Here is a 23,427-nt window from a genome sequence, read left to right as displayed (position 1 = left end):
ACTACATCCATGGACTTCTTCACCACACACGGCAATCCATGAAAATGGTTCCTCGCAAGCGACCGAGACCGAATCCGGCAGCCGCAGACAGTAAAGACGATCCGAGCAAGGCTTCATTGCCGTCGCCGTTGCCAGCTGCAGCTTCAGACCCAACCAGCACCGATCGCCAGCAGGAGCTGCCTACAAGTTCGCAAAATGCCGATGAAAGCAACGAAAGCTCACAGGGGCTACCTAAACAGGTATGAAAGCTAGTATACAAAGAACTGTGGCGCTGCTGACAAGCTCAAGGTCCGCAAGTCGCAGAGTTGGTACGGATCTTGGCCACGAGCACCCAAAGCGACAGCGTCGACGTCGGTAGCGAAAGAAAACATCCTCGGAGGAGGAATCAAGCCTATCAAGAGCGACGACCTGAGCAAATACGACAGGAAGACCGACAGTGGCCGCGCGAGCGTACGTAGCGTTGCGGCACCTAGCGGATTAACAGAGGTACCGGAGAATGGCGCGAAGAAAGACGTCTCAGCGCAAGAGAATGGTGCACATGCAAGTTCAAATATTAGAACAGCTGAAGGCGCTCGCGATGATAAAGCCGATGCTGCCGATAGTGGACCAGAACAGGCGCAAAAACAGCACGAGCAACAGCCCAAGGCCACGGACCAAGCCTCGAATACGCCCTCAGGATGGTTCGGGTGGTTGTCACAAACACCTTTCCTAGATACACAGGCTGCACCATTGCCTCCAGTGCCTCCTGCGGCCGGAATCCTGCCAACCAGGGTGGAAGAGCAATCAAAAGACGATCAACCGCCTCGACCTAGCACGCCGCCCGCACAAGCTGCAGAAGAAGACGGCCCTACGCATGCATCGCAAAGCGCCTCGCAGGCACCCAGTTGGTTTGGTTTTTGGCCTTCTTCTGTGCCTTCCCGCAGCGCAGCCGAGTCCATGAAGGATACCAAGGACAGTGCAAGTGATCCAGGAAGACCAACAGACGGTGAACAATCGAACCAGCCTGATGAAGTCACCATGGACGATGCACCGCCGGAAGCCAAACCGCAGTCGGGGCCTCAGTCAGGGTCAGCATGGGCATTCTGGTCAAAACAATCGCCCCCATCCAAGAAGCAGGCGCATCCAAATGAGCAGGGTGAAATCGCTGTCATTGGCGAGAGTTCCGAGGCGCACCCAACGCCAATGGCTGAGGGGGATGTAACATCAGCCAAGGCGACTAAGGCTAAGGAGTCAGGGGGCATGCTGGCGTGGAAGAGGAGCAACAAGCGGGTGCGTCCTCCGTCTATGGACGTTGATGCTCAGTCGCCTACCCCCTCGGGGGTCTCGACGCCTCGTGAAGCTCAGAATCCTACCGCGGCAAAGGTTGACTCCTCGAGCAAGTCCATGAGCGAGTCTGAATCGTTGGCGAAAACGCAGTCAAATCTTCTACTGCCATCATTCTCCGGCACATACCAGATGAAGCAGGATCCTTCCATCATCAAACAGATTGCCCAGCTTCTGCTCCGGTCGCAGCAGCCTCCTTCGAACCATGTGTATCGATCAAAGGAGATTCCCACGGTTCGCAAAGCGATTTCGATAGGTGTCCATGGCTTGTTTCCAGCCACATACTTACGACCCATGATCGGTCAACCTACTGGCACTTCAATACGCTTCGCGACGCTAGGCGCTGAGGCCATCAGGCGCTGGACGGGGAGGCATGGCCTGCCAGAGTGTGAGATTGAGAAAGTCGCCTTGGAAGGGGAGGGCAAGGTCAACGACCGGGTGGACAACCTTTGGAAACTGATGTTGAATTGGGTGGACCATATCCGCCATGCGGATCTTGTACTCTTCTCCTGTCACTCACAAGGAGTCCCAGTGAGCATCATGCTGCTGGAGAAACTCATTGATCTGGGCATCCTCACAACTGCCAAGATTGGCGTCTGCGCAATGGCCGGCGTTGGTCTGGGTCCCTTTCCTGACTACAAATCAGGCATTTTCATGGGCTCAGCCGCTGAGCTGTGGGAGTTTGGTGACCCAGACAGCGTCAACTCCCTCCGCTTCGAGTCTTGTTTGAAGAGGGTGGTGGACTACGGGGCGCGCGTCACCTTTGTCGGCAGCATCGACGATCAGTTGGTGCCCATGGAGTCTGCTATATACTCGCCGGCGAACCACCCGTATATCTATCGAGCCGTGTTCATCGACGGTCGCATTCACGCCCCCGATTTTATAGCTCATTTGGTTGGCTTTGCTCTCAAACTTCGCAATCTCGGTATCTCCGATCACGGCCTCATCCGTGAGCTATCCGCACCCCTCGCGGGCTCTCTCTACTCAGGCGAAGGCCACTCCCGGCTCTACTACGATGACCAAGTGTATGACCTCGCCATCTCCCACGCTCTCGAGACGACCTCCATTCCCCAGAATCAGCAACATCCCTGCCACATTCACCACAGAAACAAGGGCGTCATCGTCGGCGCCAATGCTCAGACAACCAACCCGTACATTCTGCCCTGGATCATGCGCGGCCTCCTCGAGGAAGACTTTGTCAAAACCGAGCTAAGCGACGAGACCAAGGAACTGCTGCGCCAGTTTGACGATTGGAAACCAACAAACAAGGCACTCAAGGACGTCAAGTACAGACTAGAGGCGGTCAGGAGTAAGCTTTAGACAGAGACGCCCCTTATGAAGATACCGTATCTCTGCCCACGCACGCTAAAGACTTGTGTCGAAAGGACACGGTATCTTGGATGATGTACACGATTACGATGCTTCTATGTTTCTATAATACACCACGGCTTATAGTACAGTGTCATGACCCATGCATGGCTCTTCTAGCAGTCTGATTGTTACCTCCGCCCCAACTTCCACTTGTCAATCCGATCCTGAATCTTATCCCAGCTCATGGTATGGCTCGTCAGTCCGTACGCCTGCGCCTCCTGGAGTACCACCGTCGGCGCACCACTGCCCTGACCGGGATTCTGGACCAGGCCGCAGACGACTTCCTTTGCGACCCTCCTCAGATCCTTGACGGTGAGGCTCTCGATGGCGTGACACATCTCCCGCACAGGAACCTTGCGTCCGTGCACCTGCACGCTCCTACCCAGATCCTCGAGCTCCACCATGCGCGACTCGAGGTTCATGAGCAAACTGCTCCTCAACTGGTTCTTGGCCCTCTCGACCTCGTTCTCCTGCAGCCTGGCGTGTCCGGACTCGAGAGTGAGCGCGTTGAGCTGCTGGCAGATGATATCCAGCATGGCGCTGGTGTGACCGGGCATGCAGCTAGCCGAGATGCCAAAAAGGCCACTATCCGTGTACGTGTGGCTGAACGCGACGCAGCTCTCGACGAACCCATGCTGGTTCAGGACGTTGGTGTAGAGACGCGAATACATGCCCTTGCCAGGTCCACCGGCGGAGAACGATCCGCCACCACCGAGGAGAGTCTGCAGCGTAGCCAGGGCGTAGACGTCCGGCGAACCGACGGGCAGTCCTTCAAAGGCGAGGTGGATGTGCGTGAAGATCTGCTGGTTCAGCGACGGCGGTTGCGGCGGGAGCGACAGGAAGCCACCTGTGTAGTGCGATGGCTTCGTGATCTGCTCTTGCGAGGGCGGTGTGAGCTGCACGGTCGAGGCGCCGCTATTATTCGACGATCCCTTGCTGAAGAAGGGAATCTTGGACAGTATCGGCGATGATGACGGAGAGGAGCTCGACTCAGAATCTGACCCGCTTGTTTCTGACCCTGTCGATGTGATCTCCTGGAGGCTCTTCATATCACCAAAGTGCTCCTCGGCCAACTTGACGGCCTGGCCGTGCTCGATACCCGCAAACGCTAGCACCATGCGTTCCGGCCTGTAGAACAGGTCCCGGTACATCATCACCGTGTCGCGATTGATGCTTGCCAGCCTCTCCTCCGGGCAGAGCAGCGGACTACCCAGGGTGTTGTCCTTGAAGGCCGCCGTGTGCACAAGCTCAGGGAGGATCAGCTCTGGCTTGCTCCAGATCTCGGCGATCTCATATCGCGCCGTCTCGAGCTGGGCATCGACCTCGTCTTCTGTGATCTGGGGATCGCGAATCGTTTCGGCGAGGAGTTTCGTGGTTTCGGGCACGGCTTGGTTAAACGTCGCGGCTTGGTACATCATGCTCTCCCGGGAGCTGGCACACTGGATGCTGCCGCCTAGTTGCTCGACCGTCTCGAGCATCTCGTCTGCTGATCGCTGGCTCGTCGATTTGAACGCTAGACGATCCATAATGTGCGAGACGCCCCGAAGGGACTCATTTTCGAAACGAGAGCCAGCGTCAACGTAGACACCTACACCCGAGAAAGAACCAGGGAGAGCCTCGGATGCGACACGTAGACCGTTTGGTAGAGTGGTGATGTTGTCAAGGTCAGTTGGCTCCTTGGGGATGGCGTCGATCTGTGTCGATAGGCCTCGCTTGGTCGCACGGCCGACAGTGCATGATGGTAATTTTGAACGAGTAGCTCGGCCCAGAGGCGCAAGGCGTGCGCCTGTTTGTCGTAGCATTGTGCTGTGATGTGGTTGGGATGTTGTAGTTTGGGGTTGAACCTGTCAAGCACGCACGCAATGGAGATTTTGCGACCCTGCGTCAGTCCTAGGTTTAGGGTAGGTCGGATAGGAGGACATCTGTTTCGTCTCCCTCGGCGATAGCTCGGATGGTCGCCCTCCGCGACCGACCACCCGAGCAAGGCCTGACAGGCAAAGACAGACTTTTGAGGCCACATTTCTCGAGATATCAAGACGATTAAAAACATTTCATGGTATCTCTACGTAGTATATGCATAATTCTCTCTGAGTCGCCTGAACAGCGAGGCCGTGCCCAAACAATACGCCAAAAGAAATGAGTGGCCCAGACAGCCCAATATGACTCCCAACTCCCTGCCCCAATGTGATGCTAAATGCAGGTCGAGACACGTACCGCCATTCGCATGTACTTTCGCGCGATACACCCCCCTCTCTTGCTACCTTGGAGCCATTGCTACCTGTAATGTGCCATCCAAGGTCAGATTTGCAGTCATACTATTCGCAAGTTCCGAGTCTTCTGTCTCTTGCCGAGCGCGTCCAGCACCCCCATCAAAGACCCAAGGCCCGACCTCGTTCCTCGGCGTAATTGGGCCTTCAGCATTGCCGTTGCCAGGTGGCGACGGCGTAGCGTGTTGCCTCGCCGAACTGTTGCTGATGGGCAAGGGATCCGAAATAGCATGTGGAAGATTGCCCTGTTGCTGCTCGGGGCTTTGGCTTTCTCGCTGCGGCGCCATCGTCTCGTCCATAGGGTCACTATCGTTCTGTGGTGGCGGTGTGGTTGGAGGTGTCGCCCTGGTTGCGTGGCTAGTGGGAGGAGCGTCGGTTTCGTCTTGCGCGTCCTCATGCTGAAGCTGCTCCCAGTCTTCCGCAGCGTCCTCTACGTCGGCTTCAAGATCGGCTCCCGCGCGGCAATTAGGGCACACAAATAGCGGATAGTGCGGCCCTGTCAAGAGCGAGCGTACGCACTTAAAGTGCCATGTGTGCGAGCAAGGTGCCACAAATAACGACTGGCAAGGCTACGATGAGGATTAGCTAACAGTCAGGCACGTGCCGCCCTGAAAGGACTTACAGCAATCATGTTGAGGCAGATGGAGCAGTCGTGGGAAGAGCCACCGACGCTGGCCGTCTCTGCGTCCTTGCCCATGGTTCGTAACCTCTTGTGTGCAGCCATATTGAAGGTGTTGAGTTTGTTTTGCCACCCACGGTTCAGCTCAATGCGTACTTTGACACATCGGAAAATGGGCTCTTCGCCCCCTTTGAAGTCGATACCTAGTTGCACAAGATCGCCATCGTTGATGGGGAACGCCTTGCTCTCCTGGCTTGGAGGGCTGAGGCGGATGTGGTTCAGAAATGTACCTGATGAGCTCTTGACATCCTTGATGAACCATTTGCCATCCTCGTACCAAAACTCGCAATGCCGGCGGCTTACAACTTTGCTTTTGAAGCCGACTGGTGCTCCTGAAGGCTGCGTGTTGTGCACATTGCCCATGTCGCGATTTTCGCGCTCCGAATAACGACCGACTCGAATGATTTCTGTCCCGGTGGGCAGCGTTCGGGTCACGGGTGAAAAAGACAGGGACGGGCGCGGCGAGCGAGGGTCGAGATAGGAAGATAGTCGGATGGAAGGCAGCAACTCGACTGCATTCACGGCTGTGCTCGCCGGAGCAACGCCGCCTGCCATTTCACCCGTCGTCGAGGCTCTGGGTCGCGGCATTGTTGGCTGCGAGTTCAGTGGCGGATCACTCGTCTGGGGTGGCGGAGGCGCTGGTGCAGAGCCTGATTGATGAGATGCTGCCGAATCGACGAAGCTGTTCTCGCTTGAAGACTGCGGTAGAGATGGAACACGCGGGATGTCCTGGTCGACTGTGCGAGTGGTGACCGAGGCAGAGTTATCCGAGGGTGTGGTCGATATCGCGCTGTTGGTGGAGGTGGCGGGAGCACCAGCGGTGTTGGTTTCCGTGGGCTGCGCCCGCGACGAGACCGTATTGGATGTGGTCTGGGGCTGCGTTCCGTTGACCAGAGTCAAACGGTTACTGTTCCTGCTGGTTGTCGAAACGCCTTGCTGCGATGATCGTGGTAATGCGCTTCCCTGTTGTTGCTGGTACTGGTGCTCGTGACTGTTGTGGCTGCTGCTGTCGCGAGAGAGCAGGTGACTGGGGTTGTAGCGCAGCTGACTTAGCCTTCGCAATCGGCGACGGGAGCTTGACTCGGTGGGTGAGGACGACGACCCGCCGGGAGGGCTACCGCTGGTGAAGTTGCTGTGATGGGACGAAGAATTCGAAATTGTCGAGTGCAACGCGGTAGATTGATGCGCGGGCTGCGTGAAGCTGGCGGAGTGTGTGAACAGCATAGTAGTTGTGGGGATAGGATAAGATAGCAAGCCGGAGTGCTGATGGACTTCGACACGATCGGCAAGCGCTGCCGTTTCAAATGAAGGGCAAATGCCGGGTGGGACAATCTCTGTGCCTTATTGTACCCGTACCTGAGATGAGTGGCGTGATCTTGCTTTGGTCGCCTTTGTGAATGAAGAGCAAGGTCCAGTCGAGCACAGGTGTTGAAGAGGGAGGAAGAGGAAGGCGGCGACGACAACGGGATAGACGAACGTGCTGCTAGCAGACAGGGATTGCTTCGGTCAAATTGGCAATACCGGACGATAGGAACAGACCAATTTCCAGGCACTCAGTTCGAGAGGGCGTGCCGCCCTTTTTCTTCAACCTTGTCCTTGGACCTGGACGACTGCTCGGCTGGGACAGCCAAGAATCCAAGATTGTGCAAAATCACACTGTTGACTCGTCGAGCGGCGCTTCCGGATCCTGGACCCCCTAGAGGCGCCCCTAAGTGGCGTCCATTCCAGTCGCTGCAGCGCTGTTCGGGTCGCGCCCGGCCACGCCTGGGCCCTGAGCTGGACCCTCCTTGCGCTGACTAGCCCGGATGGGCTTGGCGGCTCCAGTCATTTCCACTTTGGTGGCGTCACGGTACACATGCCCTGGTCTTGAGTCGTCTGGACTCTGGAGTAACGCGTGACACGATCAGCTACAACGTCCCACGGAGTACTTGCTACAGAAGTGACCCAAGCCCACCCAGCTCCAGTCGGCCAGGCTTCAGAGGCTGGGTTGACTGTTGCAACGGAGAATAGTTGCAGGCGTGGACTGAGAGCACATCGGAATGTGTAAGAGCGCAAACAATCCGGCTGCGAGCTGAGACTGAGGGGGCACTGTCTCGCGAGACACTTCCGTTTTCCTTCCTCCTCGTCTCTTAGCCAGGCGGTGACGATGTTGAAGAGCTTCCACGTGCCAGCTCAGCCCAGCTGGGGACGGCATTGTCTCTGCTGCATTTTCAAGCTAGCTGAGAACACGCCCGCTGACGAAGAAAACCATGGTCTGGGGTAGAAACATTGTGACTATCCTCAGGAATCACTCCGCACAGGGCGCGACAAACAAGCCCTATCCTGACAGTCGACTGCGCCTTGATCGACGCTGCAAGCTGGCTGATGGTGATAAAGCTTTTCTGCGTCATTCTCGACGGCCATGCAGTCTGGCATCCTGCACACTGATTGCGGTATAGGAGCCAGCTTTCTTGCAGCCAAGCACAATCAACAACTGAACTCGAACTCCCCCCACATCCATCACACACCTTCTTCCCCAAAAGGCAGCACGTCCCGGTCACTCCCACATCCTACCGTTACCTTTTCAGAAACAACGGACAGCGCAATCCCACGCGAGCGGCATTTACCTCGTGGGCATTCCAGCCGTGACGAATTCTGTGCGCTCGCGGCGAGAGCGAGACACATGGCCGTACCCAAGGGCCATTACACATTCCAGTCACGTTGCCGCCGTTTGCGGCAGTGTCAGGTTGAGCACACGCAGCTAATATATCAGACACGATCGTTCGCCAGGATTCAGATTGATGATGTCACGTTTCCTGTGACAGTCGAGGTGTTCCTCTGTCTCCGGAAGACGGTCACGGATCCTGGACTGACACCCGCACGGTGTTGCCTTTGTTCGGCCTCGCTGCTGTGCCAACATGTTCTTGCGTACGACAATACTCTTGTGCGAAGCATCAGACAGATTCGCTCGCTAGGTGGTTTCTACAGCTCTTGAGACTATCATAACTACTATGATGGATCTGTCGCCAGCGTGGCCTAAATGCGCTAGCCTTCAGCTTCCTCCACTATGGAAAAACATGGCTGCGATCATTGCTAGACGTTGTACAACCTGACACATTGGCAAATGTCTCATCATAGGCAGCCTCAGGTCGACTCACTAAGAACTCACTGGACCCTACCCCACATAAGGAGAATCTGTTCATGGGAGCGTGGCATTAGCTGATTGCTCGTGCATGACTAAACCATAATATTCGCTGCAATGTCCCGCCTGGTCGAGGCCTCTTGACTTGATGACCGCACGGTTGGTACGGAAACTCGGGCAAAGACTAGGTCCATAAACTAAATTCGTGAAACATAGCGCGAACTATGAATGCTATTAGAATTGTTTCGAACTGTCAAATAACATGCCTGACGCGCAGCCAAAGTCTTTGATGCGTGCAGGGTAGGCAGAGAAACGTCGAATGACGAAGCGAAAATGTTTCGAACGACTTGTCCCAACGTGAGAGGGATCTCGATCAATTTACATTCCGATCAAAGCGAAACGCACACCATTCTTGCCAAGAAAGGCAGAAACTGCCGTGATGTGAAAAAGGCGAAGCGCGCCTCTGTAGTTAGTTCTTGTGTGGCGGATCTAGATCCGGGGTCCGGGGTCCGGACCTGGTGCCATAACTAGTCACTCGATCGTCCCATCCCAAATCCCATGTTTTGAGTACGACGACCCGAGAGGGATCACATAGTACTAATGTCGTTTCATGAAACTGGCTCAGTTCTTCTTGAATGCCGCATGCCCCAGCCGCTCAATCTCACGCCCCTCCTGCGAGCCTTTGCCGGCGGCATCGAGGAGCCTCTCCCATGCCTCCGCGTTCTTCTGCTTCACTGCCTCTTCGGCAGCCTTGATGCGCATACCGCACTTCTCGTACATTTCAATAGCCTCCCCAGGCTCAAGCCCGGTACATTTGGGGACAAAGACCGCAGCCAGACGAGGGTTGCCGGCCTGCAATGTGAGGTTGTAAAAGGGCTGTCGCTGTCAGTACGCATCGCAGGCTGAACGGCTGGGAAAATACTCACTTGCCAGCCAATAGGGCTGTTTCGCGACTTAGAGATATCCTCAATCTCGTTCCAGTCTCGCTTGGCGACGAGTGCACGCAGTCGAATCCACCACGCCACCTTCTCCGGTACTTTGAACTCGCTCTGAATCTTCTTTGCCCGCCCATTGTACCCGAGGCGCATGAGCTTGAACATGGTTTCGTTCACGCTCAGACCAGTAAAGGTGTCCGACAAGTCGCGATCGAGCGAGTCCTGCATGCGAAGAAGCGTCGTCGCTTCTTTGAGGGCGTGCACTTCAAAGGACGTCTCGCGAGAGTCCGAAAGGAGCTTGGCAGCAAGCGCCATCTTGTCAACAGCGGTCCTAGCATCTGGCTGTTGTAGAGATTCTCTGAGGAACACATTGGCGCCATCGACGCGGCGGTCATCCTGGTAGTACAAGTCCTTCAGGAGCGTGTTGTCGCCTTCTCTGATAGCAGACGCCTCGACCAACGCGGTCGCTGACGGCCGTGAGTTGATTGTGCGGAAGAAGCTGGCAAGGGGCAGTTTCTTCTTGAGCTGCAGCAGCACCGAAAGGATGAGGTCGGTATCGCCGCTTTCGACGGCCTTGTCCAGCGCCAGCTCGTCCTCTTCCATGTCTAGCAACAGAGGCACCTGGCGGCCTCCACGCGACTCATGGTTCAGAAGCTCGGTCGCAAGGCGATGGCGTCCTTCGTGGTAGGCTGCACGTGCAATCTCCTCGAAAGATACCCCAGGCTTGCCTGATAGTCGATCGACCACTAAGCGGCAAATTGTGTCGTCGTCTTCTGACCCTACGCGTACCTTGGTCGAGGCCCAATGCACGTAGATGCGATCTGTTGGCAGCTTGAGGTACCCGGCAATTTTGAGAGCTAGCAGGTACTCATGTCGGCTCAGTAGGCGTCGGATGAGCTTCTCGGGAGTAAGACGCTGGTACTGCTCAAACGACAGGGGTATCCCAAGCTCATAGTATCGGGCAGCGTTGAGAACCCTCAGCGTTTCGCACATGTCCACGAAATCATCGCTGTTGTAGATATCGAGCACCGATTTGCCAAATGAAGCCGCCTTGAGTAGTTGCTTCTGCCAGTACGTCTCGAACTCGCGGCCAGCCGCATTGACGCATGTGTCCACGGCTCCCGTGAGATTGGGTCGGATGAGCTGGATGTAATCGTCCGCCTTGGGCGACTCAAGCTCCAGTTGGCCCACCGCATCGAGTAGAATTGATGCAGGCGATGATTCGGAGGCGTGTCCCAGTACCTGTATCGTCTCCAGCGGTACTCTCTCGAGGAACTCGCAGAAGTCGTTCGTGATGAGCCTGGCTCCGTCGCATTCCGAGATTACATGTACACGTGTGCTGTCGTAGATGTATGTGGAGGATTCCTCGCCGGGGCCAATGATGTGCACCTCGTCCTCCCACGCAATGAGCGCATCGCTGCCGCACCACTCCACGTACTTGGGTGGCGTGTTGGAATCTGAGTTGTGCTCGAATATCCGTTCTCTGAAGTCACTGGAAATGATGTGTGCTGTGCCGTTTCTGCCATAGAGATTGACAAACTGACCGTCCGGCGAAACACTGATGTGGCTAAAGGGTCCGATATCTAGGAACCGATCCTCACACTCTGTCGCGTCGACAACATAGACGGTCGAGTTGATGCTGAGAAGAACCTCGACGGACCGAGAGAGTGTATGATCTGGCGAGATGATGCCCCAGGCATGGATTTGCCCCTCTGGAGACCGCGCCAATTGCTTTGGACGTGGTTCTGAGTACGAAGACACTGAGATGAGAGCATTGTTTCCCAACAAAGCAACCATGCCGTTGTCGTAGAACCGGCATGATTCCACCCCAAAGTTATCGGCGCCATGGCCAAGCGAGAAGTGACTAAAGTCGCCTTGCAGGTCGTAGCACCTCACGTTTCCATCAGATGTCACGACCAAGAGGGTCTCATCCTCGGACCATCCGAGACTCTTGATGGTCCCTTTGTCCCAAGGAATGCTGCGCAGCTTCTTGCCAGCAAGGGTGTAGACGTCTATCGAAGGTTTCGACGACTGACCGGGTCGATACTCCTGCAGCTTTGTGTCGTCTCGCCATAATGCCAGTGCACCTGCGTATGGAGCGCCGGTCACGACGTAATTGTCAAGGTCAAGATCTTGGTCGAACACCTCGGTGTAGAGCTGCGTCTTGCGGAACCACTTATCGCCGACACTCTCCCACTCAGCGCGTGGGTGGAGGGTATCCATGTCGACGCGCTATCGCATGGCGATGGCAGTCACGCTTGATATTGTTGAAGTAATCGCAGCAGTGGATGAATTGGAGGCGCGTGATCTCGTTGAAGCGCAGGTGCCTGGCGACGCGGTGACGTCGATGGAAGATCCTCGGTTGAACCAGGCGCGTTGTTGACCAGGCGATCAAGGGTGCCAACCCAACAGAATGTTGTTGTTGTCAACTTGCCTAGGATACAACAGCATGTTTTCTTCATCGTCGCCCGTCTGCTCCAAGAGCTTCACCGATCACTTTCATGCACTTCTTGAACGTATCTGCATACTTTCCATTGCAACAACTCCCGCTGCATTTCTCCGATCGCCGCATCACGTAAGAACACGCCCTAGGCTGATTTGACAGTGGCAATAAGGATCAGTGATTGTTACCACTTAAGACTTATGGCTACCGCTGACCTTTGAATGGCATCGTTATCCAACGCCGTGGTCTGGTCGCCGTCGAGTCTTTGTCAAATGACTTCGTGTTTTCACTTTGAGAGCCATGAATCACACAGTCATCAGGCTCCTCGACAAAGTCCTCTATCAATATCCGTCGTGGGTGTCGGCGTTAAACTACCTAGACAGGCTTGGAAATCCCTGCGGGTTGAGACCTCGCCGAGCCCTCGACATTTGGAGTCGTGCAATTCCCATTATTGTGTCTGGGCATGCTTACGCAGCCAGCGTAACTATCGCCAGTCAACCAGCTGTGGTTGATGTTGTACCTCCGGGGTGAGGGTTTTAGGGCACCACTCCCAACCTTACGTATACCAATTCGTAAGTCTAATCATTTTGTTGTCGAGCTACTGGTCCATCATGTCTCTAAACCTTCTAACGACAAAAAGCTTGTACCATCGCAGCAAAATGTCCGCCACAAAGGAAGTTCCAGCTGCTATATATTTCTGTGGCATAAAGGACTACCAAGAACGCCCGAATTTCATTGCATTGTTTTTCTCGCAATGGCACTAGTTTTGTTAGAGTCGCGAGCTCTCTTGCTTCCGTGGGCTTTGCAGGCCTGGTCCTTCCTTGAGGTTGCACACCTTCCCTGCCTTGTATTCACCTTTGGAGTCCTGCCACTTTGGAGCGTCCTTCTTTCGCAATCTAGACAGCACATCTCGTTTACGATGTGTCCTTCCTCTTTGACCCAAGAAGCAACGCTCTTACTGACAGTGTTGCTACAGAGAGAGCGGCAATTCCTCCAGCTTCACCGATATTAAAGCTTTGCACAATGGATTGATCAATCCTCGATGACGAAACTTGCTCGCTCCTAGTCTCTGGTTTTTTCTGGGTAACAAGGTACCTTGGGCTTGAACTCAAAAGACGCACAGATTTTAGCCTTTCGATCCTCTATAAAAAACACCCCTGGAAGCCCCCAAGGCGCAGAGCCCCCGTCACGATTCATTCACCAGATCATCTTACTATTGGGCAAACACAGGCATGGAGACCCAATCCAAATTAGCGACAATTGCGGCAGGCCATTGCCGCTACAAATCTATCGACACCACAATCAACGACCCTTTGCCCTGTCCATCACGTCCTACGGAAGATGAGGCTGAGCTATATTACCGTGGACTGGGTGATTCGGCCAAGCTTATCGCGCGATCCTCCCGGGAACCTATCCAACTATACCGAAGCCGCGGCCTCCTCTCAAAGCATTTTAAAAGCCCAACACCTCATCCCCAACTGGACCAGCACTTCAAACCAAACTCTGCCCTCGTTGCCGATCTCATCCAGAGGCTCAATAAGAACATGATCGAGGACTGCCGGATGTTCGTGACGACAGTTGTCGGGCCTAGCCATGTGTCGAGACTTACGCTGTGTATTTTGGTCACCGCTTCGGACGCACCTGACTGGTCTCGTGCTCAGAGAGCAGTGGATGCATGCCTGAAGGTTCTCTGGCACTACGAGATCTACGATGTGGAAGTCGAGATGATGTCCACATTGGGAGCAATAGGTCATATGCAGCGTGGGCCACAAGCTGCCGACAGGGACATGATGCAAAAGGTACAGCAACTACCCGTCCAAGTTCAGAAGCAGAGTGTTGCCAAGGCAAGCCAATTGCTGAACGACACCGAATACAACCCACACTACATGGTGGCTGCTTCCGAGTACCTTGGAACAAGTTTGACCCCAGTGGGAGGTACCGGATATGGCTGCAAGGGCCCGTACGTGGACATGGAATACCTCGATGCAGATGGTAGACGCGTTAAGACGATCGCTGCAATTACGTGTCGACACGTCGTGTTCGACGGCGAGGACTCGAGGATGTATACGCCCAAAATGTCTCGCACTCATCCTATTCCTATTAAACAATTGCCTCTCTTAGCGATCGAGGAGGAAGCCTGTGCCGGACGCGACATTTTCCGCTACAAAAGGCATCGATCTTCTGCTATGCGAAGCGTAACCCGGCTCCAGGTGTACCGCGAGCAGAAGCAAATGACCCAGGCTTCGATCGAGCTCGACCTTATCGACAGGGAGATTGCAGCAGCAAGGTCACGCAGCGATTCTGTCCTCAAGATTCTGAAGTACCAAGATTTGACCTTTGGAAAAGTTATCTTGAGCCCGCCTCTCGCGCGCCGTGCAGCACCTGAGCCACCAGCGCTAAGACTCACCAAGGCAGACTGGGCTCTCATCAGCCTTGACATGAGCATGTTTCCGTCACGGAATCCCCGAAATCGTTTTTACGTACCTGACGACTGGGTCCCCAGTTCCATCGTCACCGCAGCTACATCACTAGGCCTCGAATTTCCCAACGTTAGAGGCGACGAGGGATTGCCAATGCATCAAATTCGAGGGACCGCATCTCTAGATGAGCTCCGGCAAGAAACGTCTGCTGAGAAGAAGGTCGAACACGATGTTACAGGCACTATCGTCTGTAAGTATGGCCCGAGGACAGGTCTGACGTTCGGCGTGTGCAATCGCTACGCTTGCGTCGAAAAGAAAGCAGGCTGCCTTGAGACCTGGTATCTAATTGTCTATGGCTGGCGCGAAGGAAGCTTAGCGCCTTACCGGTTTTCCAATCATAGTGACTCGGGAGCTGGAGTCGTATCGCTGGAAGGACGTCTTATCGGTATTGTGACCTCGGGCGACGATGATCCTTCGTTTGACGCTACATGGGTCACGCCGTACCAGACTCTGCGAGAAGAATTCAGGGACGCTGCTGACACAAGTGGTATGAGAGATTTGAGCATCGCCCTCCGCTGAATGGGCGCCCCGACCAGGATGTCTTGTTATATTCCTGGTACATGTATGGACTGTGGACCTTCACCTGCACCTTGATACCGTGGTTTAGTGTGGCAAAGGAAGGGCCTTTAATGTTTGACCCCCAGTATTATTAATGAATAACCAATGCAAGTCTTAGAACCATGGGGTATTACAAAACTGATTACACTGTCTCACCTACGCGTACGCCGGCTCGGGGATAAGTTGCCCTCGTGCTCTATATTTGTGAAGACTAAAACCTAGCTTTCCGCAGGTTTATAATGAGGCGATCCCCGCGACGTTAAATAATTGCGGACTTCACAATAATAAGACAGTTATCCTCATATAAAGGGAGGTTCTTGCGAGCAATTCTCTTAGGCCATAGACAGCCAGGCCCGGCCGAAGGCCAAGGTAGCGAGAGATACACGATTGAACATGTTTGCGAGTCTGCAGGACGCCCTCGTACGGATCGCAGACGGCCCTGAGCTTGCACGTGTCGCTGTCACCGTGAAGACAGGTCACGATCTGGCATGTAACATCCACAAGGTTGTACGACGCCGAAAGCTGTACGCAGTACTGTGGCACAATCGCTCATGCCCATCGGTCTGGGCCATCTGCCAGGCAACATGGTTAGCGCAGACGTGCCTCACTCCTCGGCAGGCCCGCCGCCCGTACACCTACCTCATACCCACATATGGCTGCCAACCGTGCACCACAAGCCTCATTCTAAGTATACCCTGAAGATGAGAGTCGTTTGTGTGGGTAAGCAAACATCTGCTGGTTTGTACTGTCGCATCTAAGGCAAGCTTGAGTATGATGGACGGAGCAGGAGTCACGCACAAGGAATCGATGACAGACTTAGAGAATGGATGGCGGGATGGTAAATCGGGAAGCCAAGTGTCGACTGGATAGTTGATACGGAGAGTTTGGGGCGTCCCTTGCTTCTGGCGCGGATAATTGGAGGCTAGGTTTAGGCCTGTGTGCCCACTGATGATGACACGCCAGCAAGCCTAGCGGCACCCACGTTTCTTGGTGACTGCCCCTCCAGAATGTGCGTGTTATTTGTCCCCTCTCTCATCTGGCTGGCTTCCTCAAGAGCGTTGATACACTTCCACTCTCGATCGCTTCTATGCCGCCCTACTCCTTCACTTCAAAATGCCTAGTTGGAGGGACGAGTACCTCACTTCCATCAAGGATGTCGAGCTAAAGACTCCGGTCAACATGGAGCTGGTTCAAGCTTGTCTCGCCTCCAAACGGCCCCACCAAGTCCAGCACAACTGACTGACCCTTTGGCAGGCTCCCAGATGGCGGATCGCATCTCTGCGTTGGAAGCCGTGAAAGTAGACCTAGAATCGCAAATCCCCAGCAAAAAGGCGACCAAGGGCAAGGCGCCAGCGCCAGATGATACCGAGACGGCGCAGGTTCGATATGAACTTGCAGAGGCGTTGCGCGCCAAGGGCGTGAGCGATGCCCGCTTGCGAACGGCAGAGGAAGAACTCGGGAAACTGCGCATCAAGACTAAGACCGATGCAACAGCTTTGAAGAAACTAGAGTATGAGAGAAACTCGCTTCGCACGCGCCTGAACGATCTCCAGCATGAGGCTAATGCCAAACGGCAACATCACGAGGGCTTCCAGGACGAAATCGTCGCTTTGAACCTCCAGCTCGCCATGGCCGACAAGGAAGTGGCCAGAGTCAAACAGGAAAACAAAGAGCTCATCGACAGGTGGATGAAGAGGATGGGCCAGGAAGCCGACGCCATGAACCTCGCTAACGAGGGCACTTCACGATGAGCCACGGCCATGTAACAAATTCATGTGGTATCCTGTACGCTAAATCCCTACCCGATACCGACAACTCACTCGCTAATCCCTATTTGCACAGTCTATTTCCGTGTTGAAATGTAGTATGATCCACCAGCATTCGTCCAGCTGACGTACCCTTCCGGATACGTCTTCTCTTCCGCGTCGAGGATGGTACTGCCCACGTCGTTGATGTTGTAGCTCGAGTCTGCGACGAACGACTTGAGCGATACGATCTTGCAGCTTGACTTCAGATCGAGGAACATGCGGACCAGGTCATCGTTGAGTTGAGATGTGAACGCCTTGTTGTTGACGAGCACCACGTCGGCGCGTTTCAGGGCATCGGTGATGACAGCGTTCTTGCGGAAATCACCTCGCTCGAGACGCACAGCGCCAGGCTGGATCCCCCAGAGCACGCAGCGCGCCTCAAACTCCTTCTGCTGCGCTTCGGCCATATTGCAGGCATTCTCCATCATTTCACACCCGAAGCTCTCGCATCCAATCTCCAAAGCGGCCTGCAGGACCACGTTGCCAACACCCGAGCCTAAATCGACCATGACTTGCTTGGACGTCATCTTGAGGTCGTCGACCAAGATCTTGGAAATGAAGGGGTGCAGAAGCTCGCCATAGACATAGTCGGTACCGTTCTCGTACTTTGACAACAGCTCGACGCTGGGGGCCACAGTCCGGTCGTATATCTGGTCGAGGATGAAAGCAACGAGGTGACGAGGCAGTTCGTGTCTGTTCTCGAGGTTTTTGGCGATAATGCCGTCTTCTACGAGATCTAGCAAAGTTCGATTGTACTCTTCCAGCGCAGCCTTGAAGCCATTGAGGTCTTGCACATTGCGGTTGGAGGCTTTCTCGAGTCGCCGTATGAGGCCGGCCGATTGGTTCGTAAAGGGCTCGGCTTCGGCTTCGTTCAGGTAGTTCTCAGCTATCAGCTGCACAATACGCGTGCTCGCCTCTACCGCGTCAATCTTGTCTTTGGCCCAGACCAGTTGAAACCTGTGCTCGTTAGTTCTGTCGCAACCAAAGGAGCTTGACATACTCACTTCTCGCGTGGGCCCAAACATGGATATTGCAGTTCTATTGCGACATCATCCTCTGTAGCGCCCATGACCGGTACGCACTTGCACTCGAGTGAGGCAACATCCACGGCATGGATGTACTCAAGCTTGCCGTAGCCATCCTCAAACGACCGCTCATTCTTTAACTGACGACTCGAGTCCTCCTCTCGCGCCTTTCTTTGTCGTTTCCTGGTCTCTAGCGTGAGCCACCCATCGTCCTCTTCAGCGTCGCTGTCCTTGTCGAAGGCCGGGCGTTCCACTACGGCGGGGCTTGCGCGCGCTGACGGCGTTTTCACTGCACGCTTGCGCTTGCGCTCATCGGAGCTAGAAGGGTAAGGAGAATGGCTTTCTTGTCGCAGCGAAGCTGGCTTGGGTGATGCGCGGGCCGAGTTGGACCCGAGAGATCGGTTGGAAGAGGGGACCGCAGACTTGACAGCACTGGTAGCCGGGGGCTTCGAAGCGGAACGGCTGACAGTGACTTTCTCAACTCGTATCTTGGGAGGATTCGCCTTGAACTTGTTGCTCTTGCCGAAGAGTGGCATGTTCAGGGATTTGGGATTATGCCTTGGGTAGTGGGGTGCTCGAGGCTCGTGGAGGGGTCGGGATAGTCCAAAGCTTGATCGCGTGCGGAACGCGCTGTAGATTGGACCCTGGATGGGATGTGCGTGGCCTGACCTAATCGAGAACGAAGAAAGATGCTGGATTAAGAATTCGGTCAGTCATGCACACGTGTCGCGAAATGAGTGTGGCGTCTGGATCACAAAGAACGTGGCGGGTGGGTTGTCCAAAGGAGAGACAAGAGTGAGGCGATTCAGAGGAGTCAGACGGTCTAGCCTGAGCCCTGAGATCAGGACCCTTCGATCCTGCGCTTCGGGAACGTGCACAGACTGGACCCGCTATTCCATAAATTTGCTAGACTAGTTTCTAATGCTTATGTCAGCAGATACACTGCCGCCGCGTCACTGTGGGGTTCACTGCATCTACCTGGTAGGGTCACTACGCATGGTGAGGTGCCACATTTCCACCACCCACCCGTAACTGTTCGACAGACAACATACGCCTCCAAGCACCACCTCGCCGAGCGCTATGTAATAAAATCAAAGCTCATTTCTCCAGGAAATAGCGACCCGCTCGAGCCCGCGATTCTGCAAAGCTGCCCATCCCCCCGCTGCTCCCAGTGCTCGTGCCCAACGCAAAACGGGCACCACATGACGTCCATCGGGTCAACCTTGCGCTTGATCTGAAGTAGACGTTCATAATTGTCGCCCCAAAATGTTTCGGCGGGATTGTCCTCAAAATATGCGGCCTCGTTGATATACGATCCCATACCAGGCGTCAGCTGCACCATGGGCTCCCAAGCCTCTTCCAGGAGAGCCTGGGTATCCTTCTCGGCAGTCCTGTTGAAAGGCTGAAAACTGGTGGAGATCACTGCAAGGTTTAACACAAATTCATCGAGGGGCGGGGTACATCTGCACTTACATGCGTGAACGTAGGCACTGCGCCACCCAGGGTTGACAGAGTTGTCACGACCACCATTGGCAGCCTCGTGGACGGCCTTGCCGGCGAGAGGATAGAAATGGATCATACCAGCGACGTTTGTCGCTGCTATCAGCGCTGCCCTGAGCGCATCTAGATCGTGGGTCAAGGCCCTCCGATCTAGAAGGCGAGATTTCAAAAGTGTTGTGACGCCGCAGTTGCCTGCATCGAACCTCTCGTCAAAGTACTCCATAAAGGTATCATACGTTTGAATGGGCAGAACAGTCACGGAACCTGTGCCGTTGGAACTTTCCAGGAGCGTGTTGTTCAGCTTCGTAAGTAGACTCTCGGTGTATTGTGCCGACCGATCGACCACCGTGAAGGCGCCTGCAATGCCTGACCACTCTTTGGGGACGCCTTCGACGCCCATGTCAAAACCGGACATGGTCAGGAAGCCATAGCCGCGCAGGCCAGCATCGTTGAGACCAGGAAACTGACTTGCGAGGAAAGTAACAATGTCGGCAGCCATGGGGTTGCTCGGGCTGGTAGCTGCAATGAACGTGACGAACTGCAGCTGAGGAGTAGGATGAGCCTTGATCGTGAAGCGAGTCACGACGCCAAAGGTCGAACCGCCGCCCTACAGTGGTCAGCCTGTTCCGCCATGCTACCACGTTCACTTACGCCCAGAAGCGCCCAGTACAGGTCATTGTTCGATCCCTTGTTGGCAATGAGGACATCCCCAAGGGGCGTCACGACCTCCATCTCAATGACGTTATCGGCAGCCAGGCCATAGTCGGGAGAGAGCATGCCGTGGCCCCCACCTAAGATATAGCCTCCGACGCTTACACTTTTGGCACCGCCCCCGACCACAGTCGTTTTGTGCTTATCGGTCTCCTTATAGAGGCTATACATGCTGGTGCCGCCACCGCAAGAGACGGAATCTCCCTTGAACAAAGATTCCATCCCGTCAAGTTGGAAGCTGCCAGCGTGGAACTCGACGTTGTCATAATGGTGCATCCATATGGAGAGTGAGCCGGGAGCAACTGATCGGCCGAGAAAGTCGTGGCCGCTCGCCTTGACCACCAGACGGATATTGTTGTCACGCGCTTTTCAGGGTCAGCTCACGTCTCTAGGTTCGGAAACGGTCCCACCAAAGTCCACACCGGCCTTGACATGTTCTGTCATCGTTGCGTTGATGACATAGGCCGGATAACCCCAGTCTGTGCAAGGCTTTGTGGGATCTGGCAGACACGTCCAGTTGGCAGCGTTGTCGTACATCACTGACACCGGGTCCGTGCTGTGCCTCTCGTAGGATGACCACTCGCTTTGTCGGGTGCGACATTCTGCTTCGTCGAAATTAGGTTGGCTCTCATGACAAACGCCTCCAGGCAACACGGGCTGAATGAGACGACCCGATATTGTGTCGTTCAAGACCGTCCATTCCTTCCTCGCGGGCCAGGCCTCTGTCCCAGGATAGGCTTTGCAGAAGCCACATGCCTTTGAAGGCACCGTCAGAGCGGTACCAAGAAACCACAGTAGAGTTGCAGATCGCATTTTCAATAAACCACTGGCTGTACGGTGCAGACTGTAGATGCTTCCATCAAGTAAACCCTGTCTGCTATTTATGTTCCTTCGGATGAGTGACGTTATCACCCCACTAAGGATCGTAGTAATCGCGTACATCCTGGTCGACTGAATATACGAGAAGTGCGAGAGTCGGTCAGCCTGTGCTCATGGGATACAGTGGCAGAGCACAAGGGTTCCACATGTCCCCAATTCTTGGGTGTATGCCAGCAATATTACAAATCGTCACTCAACCACCTGGTGGATCAATCACAACCCCCTGCCTTATCAGGGGCAAATCAATGCTCGCCAGAATTACGGACAAGGCCGCTGTTTCGCGATTGAACGGCTGCTGAACTACAGCACACCAATATCTGGTGGAATTGAATGCTCATTAAACATCGTAAATTGACTCCTTCTCAACTGGCTCATTACCTGGACTCCTCATCTCGCCAATTTTGACCCAGCTCCGTGCGCCATCTCTTTAAAAACACGCAAGAACAGCAACTTTTAACCAGCCTGGTAGATAGCCAAAGCATTGACGTGGGGATTGACGATGCTCAAGTTGTACGGCGTGACGTACAGGTCGAGATCTGTCAAAGCCAGGAAAACAGTTCCGTTGATCATGGGCCCACTGTCAAACACTGAGGTGTTAGGCTGGAAGGTGTATGCAGTGTTGTTCGCAACGTCGGAAAGTGGCGTGTAGGTTGCGTTGAGCTGGTTCACCCACAGGGCAAACTTGGGGGTGCCGGCGGTGGTGTTTGTGACATAGCTATTGTTGGGTCCGATCGGTTTACCAGGCTCGTCCCATTGCAGAAAGACCTTACGTCCAGGATAGCTCAGTGGGTTGGTTCGGTTCTGGGTGATAGATGGGTTGCAACCCAGTCCAGGTTCGGTAGCATTGAGACACGACTCGCCGTTCTGGATAGCACTTGTGCTCAGGGTGTTGGCATAGCCCCCAGTGGTCTCGTTGAAGACGGCGGAGCCGTTGATGCGGGCCGGGTTCGGCTGGTTCAAGATATCCAGGGACGGGAAGTTCTGCCACACAAGGCGAGTCTGGTTGGCGGGACACGATGAGATGTAAGGCGCAAGCAACGTCCAGGCCCATGACTGAGGGATACCAATTTCAAACCACTCGGGCATGGGGAAGAGGCCTTCAAACTGGCGGAAGATCATCTGCTGGCGCGCCTCGGTAGTGATGCTCTGCAACAGAATCTGGCCAGCGGCGCCCGAGTCTAGGTGGTTCAGGAAGCCGTACACACCAGACTCACCCCATCGTGTGAGCTTCTGGCTGAAGTCAATATATTCGCGTAAATTGCTGACAGGGTAGTTGTAGGTGCACTGGACGGGGGCCTGGGCACCAAGCATGTTGGTCAAAGCAGTGGCATGGCCGACCTCCTGCTCAGCCATGAACTGCAAGAGGTAGCGGTCCTCAGCCGTAAGACCATTGTTGTTAAACTCCTGCTCGGAAAACGTCGCTAACCCCCAGTGGAAAAGATCAAGCTCGATGTACTCCTGATAGAGGGCGAGAGCAAGGGACTGGTAGTCAAAGTCACTCATCGGCTTGTAGACAGGCTCAGTGCCGTTCGTGCCGCGTCCACCGGCTGGTGTGTACGGCGCTGGGAAAGGGGCGTGGAGTTGCCCGTCCGCCGAGTAATCGAGAGCATTGGGTGCGGGACCCAAAGGTGCAATGGATGGTGCCAGCGCATTAGTAGATAGTGCGCCTGTCGTTGTTGGTGTGCCACTGAAGGGCCCGTGTGAAGTTACGTTTTCGACAGAGACAATCGGCGCGGTTGCTGTAGCAGGGGCAACAAAGGTTGTCGTCGGCCTGGAGACGAAGGGCACAGCGAGAGAGTGGCCTACCAGGGCCAGAAAGGTGGCTTGTGACAACATCCTGAGCGCTGCAAATATGATATGACTGAAGTGTAAGACGAGAGCAGTAAGGCCAGAGGCTAGTGAGCTCGTGGTTCTTATAAGAGGGCGAGCGCTGCTAGGATCGATACCACACTGCCCCATGGGTTGACTGATTTGTTCGTCACCACCTGGTCATGAGCCAGCAGAGTGGCGTATCCGTATTGCCCGCTACCTCGAATGTGTGCCAGTCTCCACGCACACATTGCGCGGCCAACATCTCCAGGACTCAGCCATGCCGTTCAGTGCTGCCGAACTTCGACAGAAAGCTTCGCCGTCACCATTCCGATCTGTCGTCTTGCGGACGCCATAGGCATTGGCCCTAGACGAATGCCCACTTGGTTCGATCTGAAAGTCCCCACTGCCAGAGCCGGCACTTGCTTTTGTCACAACGGGAACTAGGACCTTGGACCTATTGTCAGGTTCTCCGAAGTGGCCGTTTGGATATCGGGTCATTGTGATGTGGTGGGGTG

General features: G+C 54.8%; 7 protein-coding genes across 7 annotated transcripts; 3 read left to right on the top strand and 4 right to left on the bottom strand.

The window, feature by feature from the left end:
• Window positions 1-44: 44 nt before the first annotated feature.
• Window positions 45-2,643, top strand: J7T54_005217 (uncharacterized protein; the record flags this gene model as incomplete). Its single annotated transcript, XM_051508646.1, has 4 exons — window positions 45-239; window positions 289-450; window positions 628-686; window positions 924-2,643. 4 exons carry the CDS (start codon window positions 45-47, stop codon window positions 2,641-2,643), a joined length of 2,136 nt encoding a protein of 711 aa, XP_051360259.1.
• A 179-nt stretch (window positions 2,644-2,822) lies between these two features.
• On the bottom strand, window positions 2,823-6,864 carry J7T54_005216 (Mitochondrial-processing peptidase subunit alpha; the record flags this gene model as incomplete). Its single annotated transcript, XM_051508645.1, has 3 exons — window positions 2,823-4,480; window positions 5,011-5,530; window positions 5,584-6,864. The coding sequence occupies 3 exons, from the start codon at window positions 6,862-6,864 to the stop codon at window positions 2,823-2,825; spliced, it is 3,459 nt and encodes a 1,152-aa protein (XP_051360258.1).
• A 2,518-nt stretch (window positions 6,865-9,382) lies between these two features.
• J7T54_005215 (vacuolar protein sorting-associated protein-like protein) lies at window positions 9,383-11,919 on the bottom strand (the record flags this gene model as incomplete). The annotated part of the gene is made up of 2 exons (XM_051508644.1): window positions 9,383-9,637; window positions 9,688-11,919. The coding sequence occupies 2 exons, from the start codon at window positions 11,917-11,919 to the stop codon at window positions 9,383-9,385; spliced, it is 2,487 nt and encodes an 828-aa protein (XP_051360257.1).
• A 1,452-nt stretch (window positions 11,920-13,371) lies between these two features.
• Window positions 13,372-15,138, top strand: J7T54_005214 (uncharacterized protein; the record flags this gene model as incomplete). Its single annotated transcript, XM_051508643.1, has 3 exons — window positions 13,372-14,099; window positions 14,310-14,897; window positions 14,961-15,138. The coding sequence occupies 3 exons, from the start codon at window positions 13,372-13,374 to the stop codon at window positions 15,136-15,138; spliced, it is 1,494 nt and encodes a 497-aa protein (XP_051360256.1).
• A 1,152-nt stretch (window positions 15,139-16,290) lies between these two features.
• Window positions 16,291-16,928, top strand: J7T54_005213 (uncharacterized protein; the record flags this gene model as incomplete). Its single annotated transcript, XM_051508642.1, has 2 exons — window positions 16,291-16,375; window positions 16,432-16,928. 2 exons carry the CDS (start codon window positions 16,291-16,293, stop codon window positions 16,926-16,928), a joined length of 582 nt encoding a protein of 193 aa, XP_051360255.1.
• A 92-nt stretch (window positions 16,929-17,020) lies between these two features.
• J7T54_005212 (Histone methylation DOT1) lies at window positions 17,021-20,758 on the bottom strand (the record flags this gene model as incomplete). Its single annotated transcript, XM_051508640.1, has 6 exons — window positions 17,021-17,942; window positions 17,990-18,702; window positions 19,218-19,432; window positions 19,484-20,117; window positions 20,162-20,554; window positions 20,606-20,758. 6 exons carry the CDS (start codon window positions 20,756-20,758, stop codon window positions 17,021-17,023), a joined length of 3,030 nt encoding a protein of 1,009 aa, XP_051360254.1.
• A 795-nt stretch (window positions 20,759-21,553) lies between these two features.
• On the bottom strand, window positions 21,554-23,410 carry J7T54_005211 (uncharacterized protein; the record flags this gene model as incomplete). Its single annotated transcript, XM_051508639.1, has 2 exons — window positions 21,554-22,961; window positions 23,157-23,410. The coding sequence occupies 2 exons, from the start codon at window positions 23,408-23,410 to the stop codon at window positions 21,554-21,556; spliced, it is 1,662 nt and encodes a 553-aa protein (XP_051360253.1).
• Between the last annotated feature and the right edge of the window lie 17 nt (window positions 23,411-23,427).

The sequence above is a fragment of the Emericellopsis cladophorae genome, assembly GCF_022114955.1.
Source record: "Emericellopsis cladophorae strain MUM 19.33 chromosome Unknown NODE_47_length_183754_cov_115_773156, whole genome shotgun sequence".
Taxonomy (NCBI): Eukaryota; Fungi; Ascomycota; class Sordariomycetes; order Hypocreales; family Bionectriaceae; genus Emericellopsis; species Emericellopsis cladophorae.
The sequence above is the reverse complement of the archived record's forward strand: the minus strand, read 5'-3'. Positions and strand labels throughout refer to the sequence as shown.